The sequence below is a fragment of the Lagopus leucura genome, unplaced genomic scaffold (genome assembly GCF_019238085.1).
Source record: "Lagopus leucura isolate 7727_CA_CO unplaced genomic scaffold, USGS_WTPT01 256-2_obj-0_obj, whole genome shotgun sequence".
Lineage (NCBI taxonomy): Eukaryota > Metazoa > Chordata > Aves > Galliformes > Phasianidae > Lagopus > Lagopus leucura.
This window is the reverse complement of record NW_024967448.1, coordinates 25,233-34,314: the sequence shown is the minus strand read 5'-3', so window position 1 is coordinate 34,314 and position 9,082 is coordinate 25,233. Positions and strand designations below refer to the sequence as shown.

The 9,082-nt window shown below is 70.6% G+C and overlaps 1 protein-coding gene and 1 long non-coding RNA gene across 2 annotated transcripts; both read left to right on the top strand.

The window, feature by feature from the left end:
- Window positions 1–17: 17 nt before the first annotated feature.
- On the top strand, window positions 18–3,185 carry TLX2 (T cell leukemia homeobox 2; the record flags this gene model as incomplete). Its single annotated transcript, XM_042893843.1, has 3 exons — window positions 18–99; window positions 2,483–2,720; window positions 2,871–3,185. Coding segments are annotated over 3 exons (537 nt in total), but the record flags the coding sequence as incomplete, so codon positions are not given.
- A 1,444-nt stretch (window positions 3,186–4,629) lies between these two features.
- Window positions 4,630–5,567, top strand: LOC122193118. Its single transcript, XR_006182810.1, has 3 exons — window positions 4,630–4,705; window positions 4,969–5,093; window positions 5,169–5,567. It is a non-coding gene; the product is annotated as an uncharacterized LOC122193118 (long non-coding RNA).
- Window positions 5,568–9,082: the final 3,515 nt, after the last annotated feature.

The following is a 9,082-nucleotide window of genomic DNA, read 5'->3' as shown; positions in this document are numbered from 1 at the left end:
CCGCACCTCCCGCCGCGCCGCCGCCGGTGCCGGGGCTGTCGGGGCTCACTTTCCCCTGGATGGAGACGACGCGGCGCATCGCCAAGGATCGGCTCTCAGGTGAGCGCTCCGCTCCGACGGCTCTCGGCGGCACCGACGGCGCGCGGCGCGGAGCGGCGGCTGAACGGGAGCGGGAGCGGAGCGGGGGCAGCGGCTCGGAGCGGGGAACCGTCCGCGCCGGGGAGCTGTGCCGGAACCGGCCGCGCTCCGCCTGTGCCGTGCGTGCGGCTGCTTCCACGGTGCGCCGGAGGCCGCCGAACGCTGCCGTGCCGGAGCCGGGCTCCCTCCGAACCGCCCCGCTCGCCACAGCACCGCTCACCGGGACGCGGCCGCCGTCGGGGACTGCGCGCTGCGGCTCCGGGTGGGCGCTGCCCCCGGCGGTCCCGGGTCCCGGTTCCCGTTGGAGCCGGAGCTTCGCCGCAGCCGCTCCCTGCGAAGTGCCCGGAGGTCCCGCCGTGCTTCGGCCGCGGGCTCCGCAGCACCGACCTGTTACAACCGCGGGGCTGCGGCCCCGGGCCGGCGGGAGGAGGGATGCCGTGCGCGGGAATGGGGAGCGAGGACCCTGTGTGCGGCGCACAGTGATACCCAGCTGTGTGTGGGAGCGGGGCGGTGTGGGGAGAAAACACACGGTGTCTGCGGGGCTGGAATCCTGACAGCAGGGCTGTGAGCCCACGTTGTGCAGTGTGTGTGGAACTGGGGCCTGTGCTGCGGGGTGTCTGCATGACTGGGGATGCGGCGGGGACGGTTGTGGGGCTGGGGACATGACAGGGAGGTGCTGGCGTGGCTGTGAGCCCGTGCTGTGGTCGTTGTGCTGGGTTGTGGGATGTGTTGGGAGGAGGACGGGGCTGTGTGGGGTGTGCAGATCCGTGTGTGTGTGTGTGTGTGTATGGGGATGGATGCAGGGCTGCTGGATGCTGGGTTTGGGGCGAAGCCAGGGCTGGGTTGTGAGGGAGCACTGGGGAGAGCGGTGGGGTGCAGCCGATGGAGCCGTGTGTGGGGTGCGTGGCTGGAGCAGCTCAGGGTGGTTGGTGGGGGTTCTGATCCCCCTTGTGGAGGGTGTGGGGTGCCGGTGCCCAGTGCTGGGTGCCGGTGGGGTGAGCGAGGGGCTGTGAGCGAGGCTGAGTGCGGCTCCTTCCCAAGATGGCGGCTCTGCCACGTCCGCAGCACGGCCCTGTGCGGGGACGAGGGTGGTGGACGAGGCTGCGGGGGCTGTGGGGGCTCTGGAGGCTGCAAGGGCTGGGCCCTGTGGGTTGGGAGGTCTGGGGGTATGGGAGCCCATCCCGGCACCATCAGAGCCGGGTTCGCCTCCCGGCCCACCCGTGGGTGATGGAGCGCCGTCCCCGCGCATGGCCGTTGGTGACGTCCCCGTCTCCTGCCTGGCGCCAGCGGTGGGGGGACACGACGGCCCCTCCCCGGCACGGGGTCTCCCAGCCGTAGCCATCACTCAGCGTTGGAGCCTTGGGGTGATGTTGGGGCTGTCGGCATCTGTTTGCAGTGAGGGGCCGCCCCGCGTGGGGAGGGGGCACGGGGGCGTCCGTCCATCCCCCCGACTGTGCAGCTCCACCTGCGCCGAGCGCTTCCGCCCCCGCCGCGGGCAGACGCCTTCCCACCACACTGCTGGGGTGTGGGGCACGGATGATCCGTCCCTGGGGCCTGCTGTAGGGTCTGCCTCATGCCCCACAGCTGCGGGGTGCTGGAGCCCCATGGCAGCCCCGTGGCGGCACGTTGGCGCAGCGCTGCCCATGCGGTGCAGTGTTGGCGATGGCCGTGGTGTCGCCTGCTCTGCAAACACACGGCCCAGCTCCGTCCTCCTCCCGGCCCTTTGCTGCCCTGATGCTCCCGTGGCCTCGTCCCCGTGTCCCTATGGGAGGTGGCAGCCCTCTCCCTGCCCCCAGCAGCTGCAGGGCGGTCAACCCAGAGGCTGCTGCGTGCGAAGGGAAGGAGACATCAGCTGCCTCCGATGGCCTCCGGGTCCCATTCCCTCCGCAGGGAGTGCTGGGAGGCGGCGGGGCTTCGGCGCAGCGCGGTGCTGGGAACAGGGCTGGGTTTGTGCTGCCTGGAGCCCTCCATGACCCTGGCGGTGGGACCACTGTGCTTCTTGGTGAGGCCAGGGGTCCTGGCTGCTGGGTCCCCCTGGGGCTCAGGCGCACTCAGAGCCACGGCAGGAGGTGCCATGAGCCCCCTGACCACGTTTAGCGGCACCGCGTCCTCTTAGGATCAGGATGGGCAGAATCCCTCCTCGCCCCCTCCCCACAGCTCCCACAGAGCTCCATTCTGCTTGGCCCACATCCCCCTCTGCGCTCAGTGCTGCCCGAGGGCCGTGCCGTCCCGGCAGCTCCCTGCAGGATGCTCTTGGCCCCATTCCCCGCCGGTGGCTGAAGCGAGGGACGGGGCTGTGCCATGCCGTGCTCCCAACACGCCGCTCGCCCCCTTCTGCCCACAGCCGCGCTTTCGCCCTTCGCGGCAACCCGGCGCATCGGGCACCCCTACCAGAACCGCACGCCGCCCAAGCGGAAGAAGCCGCGCACCTCCTTCAGCCGCGTGCAGATCTGCGAGCTGGAGAAGCGCTTCCACCGCCAGAAATACCTGGCATCGGCCGAGAGAGCCACGCTGGCCAAAGCCCTCAAGATGACGGACGCGCAGGTCAAAACCTGGTTCCAGAACCGCCGCACCAAGTGGAGGTAATGGAGGGAGGGGGGAAGGGGGTTCACCTGCGGCTCCTCCCGGTGCTGCTCGGCTGCTTTGCCCGCATCCCGGGGGGGGGGGGGAGGTGCCGTCCCCGTGTGTCCCGCAGCCCAACCCTCACCCCGCGCCCGGGGCCGTGTGTGCAGGAGGCAGACGGCGGAGGAGCGCGAGGCGGAGCGGCAGCAGGCCAACCGGCTGATGCTGCACCTGCAGCAGGAGGCTTTCCAGAAGAGCCTGAGCCAGCCGCTGCCGCAGGACCCGCTCTGCATGCACAACTCCTCGCTGTACGCCCTGCAGAACCTGCAGCCCTGGGCCGAGGACAATAAGGTGACGTCCGTCTCGGGGGTGGCCTCCGTGGTCTGAGGGCGCTGCGTGGCGGATGGGAGCCCCTGTGCCCCCGGGGGCCCCGAACTGATGGGAGCTTTGGCCTGGAGGGATGCGAGGCCACCCCGATGCCCAGCGAAGGGGAGGGGAGGGGGCTGCTGCTTCCCGGTGCCACCCTGAGCGGCAGCCCCCTCCCCACACCACATCCGGGCCCCCTCACTGCCCTGGTGGAGCAGCAGCCCTGGGCAGGTGGACTCTGAGCGGGTGGACCCCCCCACCCCCCCAGCTTTCATCCCATGTGCCTCTGCCAGCCCGGAGCCTTTGGGGGGGCCGCCCACCCTGTGCAGCTCCTCGGGGCCCAAACCCCTTCAGCAGCTCCGTGTGCTGGGATAGCCCCTAAGCGCCCATCCTGCCCAGGGAGGGCAGAGCCGGGGGGTGGCATCCTCTGGACTCACACATTCCCGGTGCTGGAAACTCACTGCTGCCCCCGTTCGTTGTGGGGCAGCGTCCCTCACAAGCATCCTGGTATCCGGACGAGTCAGAGTCCATCAGCTTTGGCTTCCAGCTGGGGGGTCCCATCGCTGGCCCAGCGTTTCCCGCACACCGGACAGATGGAATTTGTCGGCCACACGGGGGGCTCCCGGTGCTCCCAGCCCCCATCTGCAGCTCTGGGCCTGGACGATGGGCACAGGGTCCCCCCACGTGGTGGTGGGCAGCAGCAGCCCCCCCAGAAGCTGCTCCCGGGGCCACCTCTGCTTCCTCCCCTCTCTGTGTCTCAATGTGGGGCTGAACTTTTGGTCTGGCACGATGCAGACAATGGGGGCAGTGGCTCTTCTGGGTCACCCAGTGAACTTCCACCCCCCCGTGTGTCCCAGCAGCGGGGTGCAGCCAGGCCGGGACTCAGACAATGCAGGGCTGGGCCACAGGACCCTCACAGCCAGCTCCAGCCGGGGTCCTGCTGCTAACGGGGCTGAGGCCCCGACCCCAACCCTAATAGTGACCCCGATTTTGACCTTGACCTCCCCGCTGACCCCAACCCGGCCCCGGTTCGTGGTGCTGCCAGGACGCGATGCAGTGGACAGGAAACGGCCCGGGAACGGAGGTCGCACACCGGCATTCACGGGGACCGCGGGGACGGCAGCCCGAACCGGGACCCCTCGGGGCGCACAGGGAGCCTGCGGTGCCGGCGGGACGCTGCCCGCCCCCGTCGGTTCTCGCAGCGCATTGGGTTACGCACCGGGGGGGCGGGCAGCGTCCCGCCGCTCCCGCAACGCTCCCGGGAGGAGGCGGGGCCGCCGGTGCCGGTTTCTCGACCGCGCGATTGGCTGCGACTCGGTGACGCGGCCCGTCGGACCGGGAGGGGGGGAAGCCGCCGCCGCCGCGCCGCCGCAGAGCCGCCGGGATGAGCGCGGGCGGCCCCGGCGGTGGGGAGGACGGCCCGGAAGGCTGCGCGCTGGGCTGGTCCGGGCCCCGCTGCTCTCCCCGCTCCCGGGGCGGCGAGGCCGTGCTCCGCGCCCGCGCAGAGGCTGCGGGGTACCGGCGGCTGCTCCGCGCCCGCGCGGCGGAGGTGGAGGCGCTGCGCGGGGCCGTGGGAGCGCTGCATCGGCAGCTGGAGGGGCTCCGCGACCGGCGCAGCGGGGAGCTCGCCAAGTATCAGGTAACGCGGGAGGGGATGGGGCTGGAACGGCGGGTCCCGGCGGTGTGGGGTCTCAGAGGAAGGGGAGTGGACGCTTGGGTTGGGGGCAGATGAGTGCGAGGATTGGGGGCGCCTCGTTACGGGGGGCGCGGAGTCTGGATGTGGGGAACGCTGCCGCGGGGTGCGGCCGCAGCTGGGGGACAACGGCGGCCGGGGGGCGGCTGGACTGGGGGTGTCGGGGTCCGGATCGGGGTGCCGGGTTGGCGCTGACGGCCCGACCGCAGGAGCGGGTGGCGGAGCTGGAGCGGCAGATCGGCGAAGCGGAGCAGGAGATGGCGCGGTGCCTCCGGGAGTACCCCGCGCTGCTGCGGCTGCGGATGGCGCTGGACGCGGAGATCGCCGCGTATCGGTACGGGGAGGGGGCGCGGGTGGGGGCGGGGGGAACGCGGCGGTCGCGGGGCTCAGAGGAACCCCTTTCTTGCAGGGAGATGCTGGAAGGGGAGGAGCTGCGCCTGGGTGCCGTGGTACCGCCGTGACGGGGCGCCCACCCCTTCGCTGCGGACCGGGGACCGCCGGAACCCCCCGGGCTCCCGGCACCGGGCTGCTGTGCTGCGGGGCCCTCCGTGCCCCCCGGCCCCCTGGAGCGCCCTCCATTCCCGAGCCGCGGGACCCCCGGACTCCTGGAACCCGGTCCTTCCGGACCCCTTTGCCACGGGAGCCCTGGGCTCCGCCGACGTCCCCGGGAGGCCCCCACTCCCCGGCGGGGCAGCGCCCCGGGCCGCACATCAGTCTCACCAGCCTCTCCAGAGCGGCAGCAGGGCTGCAGTCCCGGCCCTGGTCCACGCGGGTGCGCCTCAATAAACGCCCCGTGGCATTACCCAGCGCCCAGTGCACCGTGTGATGGGGCCGCGACCCCCGGCAGCTCCGTGTGCGTGGGGCTGCGGCTGAGGCCGTGCCCGGCGCTGCTCCACGGCTGCGTGGTCTGTGGGCCATTTCCTGCCAACGAGGCCTGGCTGCGGGGTCTGTGCTCGTTCCCACCCGCCGCAGCCCCCAGCTGGAGCTGCCGGCTGGATGTCCTGCAGGATGCTGGGGGAGTGGCAAAGCGGGGCTGGGAGCTCCAGGGCACAGAGCCCCGCTCTGCCCCACGCGCCCCGACTGAGGTTTTTCACAGAAAAGCCAAGCTCAGCTCTTTTACAGAGGTTAAGAGAAAGCGCTTCAATATAACAGAAGTGGATGGGAATGTCGGCACTGGGCGGCTTTGGGTGCCTCACCCCGGGGTGCTGCCCCTCAGCCCCCTCAACCCCGCGCGCCCCTCAGCCCCACTGCAGCCAGGCTGCGTCCACCTCCTGCCATCCGCTCCAGGGGCTCCAGGAGCTGTTGGTGTAGCTGTAGGGGTCCTGGCAGCTGATGCGCACCCGCCGCACGTGCTCCTGCAGGCTCGTCTTCTCCGTGCCCTCCACGAAAGCATCAACCTGCAAAGGGGGGTTTGGTCACGGCTTGGGGACGGGCGCCGCGACCACCTGGAGGCGCAGCGCTTGAAGCTGGGGGCACAGCAGTGGGGAGCCGCAGTTCTTCCCCATCCCAGGCAATGATGCTGCCTCACTTGAGCAGTGCTGGGGGGAAGCAGAGGTGACAGCTGGGAGTGACAATTTCCCAACCCCCCTCCTCCCCACCCCTGTGGGTCACCAAGCACTGCTCCTAACGATGCTGCTGCGCTGAGGGAGAGGCGGGGGGAGGTTTTGGTCGTGTGGGCAGAGGGAAGCTGAGCGCACAGTGGTGCGGGTGGGGGGCAAGGGGGGTGCAGGCACAGCCTGCCCCGTTACCTTGGTGCCGTTGGGGAGCTCGTACTGCAGCCAGTAGAGGAGGGCGAAGTAGGACTTGGGGAGCGGCCAGGAGGCCGGGGGGGCCCAGGCCAGGTGGAGCCGCCCCTCCTGAAGGTGCGCGGTCAGCGCCTGCGGGGGGTCGGGCCGCACTGCGGGCAGCAGAGCACAGCGGGGCTCAGCGTGGGGCTGCGGCCCGCCGGGCTTCCCGGCACCCTGACCCCCACCCCGGGGCCGTCCGTGAGCTGAGCTCACCAATATCACGGACAAAGAAATGGATGGAGAAGTTGAGGAAGGAGGTGTCCGAGATCCCCTCGAAGCGCAGCTGCAGCGGGCGCAGCTCCTCTGCGAAGGGGCAGAAGGAGGGGTCCGTGAAGTTGGCATTGAACTGCCCGCCGTGCCCCGCTGCTGGCACCCAGTCCCCGACGGAGCCGTCGCTGTGCAGGAAGGCAGTGTGAGCGTGGGGAGCCCGCGGGGCCGGGCTGGGGGCTGCGATACCCACCTGTGTGTGAGGCGGGCGCGGAAGATGGCAGAGCGGGGCCCCGTCCAGGAGCAGTGGAAGGAGCCGCGGTAGGAGTCGGCCTGGCAGGAGGCGTCCCTGCCCTCCTCTCCTGACAGGACCGGGGACAAAGGGTTGAGGTCTGGGGGCTGAGCTGCGTGCCCCTTCCCCAAACCGTCCCGCACAGCCCTGCCTGCGTGTGTCCTCTGTCCTGCAGGCAGCAGCACGGTCTTCCCCATCCCCGTACCGCGTGTCAGGCGGGTCCCCTGCCTGCCCCCACACTCGTTCCATCCATCCCCACCCTTCCCCATCACTCCACGTCTGTCTCCACCCCATCCCATCACCCCACATCTGCCCATCCTGCCCAACGTCGCACATCCCTCCCCACTGCTCTCTCCTGTCGCCGTGCCCCCATCATCCCACGTCCCCCCCTCCCCAGGTACCGCTGTCCCCGACCACCACGTAGGTGCTGTCCAGCAGGACGCCGCCAGCCCAGCAGCTGTAGTTGCCGGTGGCCGGCAGGTCCAAGCCGATGATGGTGAGGGTCTGTCCCTCGGCCACGAGCTCAGCCATGGGCTCCGGCTCCCCGTTCTGCGTCCAGGTCACCCGCGGCTTCGAGTTGTTGCATTTCACCACCACGTCCTTGTTCAGGTTCCCCACCAGAACTGGAGGTGAAGTGCAGAGGCTGCGGTCGCTCTGTCACCTGCGCAGTGGTGGGTCTGGGTGCCCCCCGCCCCAGGTACGATCCACCCGCGGCCCCCAGCCTGCTCCGTCACCCCCTATCCGCTCCCCATCCCTCCCTGCTCCAAGTGTCCCTCTCTGAAGCCCCCCCGGCCCTTCTCGCACTCACACTTCGGGGGGAAGGCAGTCAGGGCGTCCGTAAGGGCGATGCACAGCGCCAGGAGCACCGGGACCGACATCTGTAGGGAGAGGGGCAGCGCGAGGGAACGCGGCGTTGGATCCCGGGAGGAGCGGAGCCGGGGCGCAGCCGTTCCGGGGCGCAGCGGGGGTGGGCAGAGCGAGAGGAGCCGGGGGCAGCGGCTGGGAAAGCACCGCTCGGTGGGCGGTGGGCGCAGCTCCCAGCCCTTCCCGGCACGGCTCCGGGCAGGGAGTGCCGAGTGGGGCAGCGCCTTTCCGGCTCCCCGTCGCCCCCCCGAGACGCCCCTGCCTACCTCTGCGTGCGCTGCTCCCGCTGGTTCTGAGGGCCGGGAGCTGCCGCGTTTATAGCGAGCCGCGACCCCGCGGGGCTGCCCCAAGGTGAAGGCAAACCGCAGCAGCATCACAGTTCTCAGAAGAGGAGAAAGCGGCGCAGGGCGGAGCTGAGGACCGGCACCCGCCATCGGCTCCAGCCCTGCCGGCCTCGGTGCGAGCCCTGCTTGGAGCGGGGACGCCGTGAGCGCCACGCTGTGCCCTGGGCCGAGCGGCAGCGCGAGGCCGCCCGAGGCGGTGCTGGAGCTCCTCCGGTCCCGGCTCCCACGGGGTGCCATCCAACACTGGGATCCATAGGGGAGGATTAGGTCCAGGGGAGCGGGGAAGGGACGGCAGAGCCTGCGGCAGCGCCCAGCTCGGGGGTGTGCACCCAGGCAACGGCCTGACGATGGCCCCAGCCAACAGGGAAGGGGCAGGGGCACCCCTGGGTGGGAGCATCCCCCACCCTGCCCTGCTCCCCCCCACAAGTGACGGGGAGCCCTGTAGCCCAGGGTGAATTGTCCCCATTCTGACAGCACAGGATGGAGGATGGGTTGGAGCTGCCATCCCCAGACTGGAGCAGGGACGGCTTTCACCACATAAACTGGCTCCAGCACTGAAAGGGAGGCAGATGTGGGGCAGGAACAGGGGTGGATGGAGATGAGGGGCAGCAGGTGGTGGGGATGGGGATGAGGGGCAGCAGCCCCGGGCAGGGGGTCTCTGCAAGTCCCCATCCTCCATCCTAGGGGCAGAGCAGTGCCAGACTGGGGACAGGGGCAGGGGGCATAGGCTGTCCTCATCACTCCTGGTCACGTACTTTCTGGGGTTCCTAGAAAGTAAGAGGGAAGTCCAGGCACTGATGTGGCTGTGGGGAGGCTCAGTCACCACCCT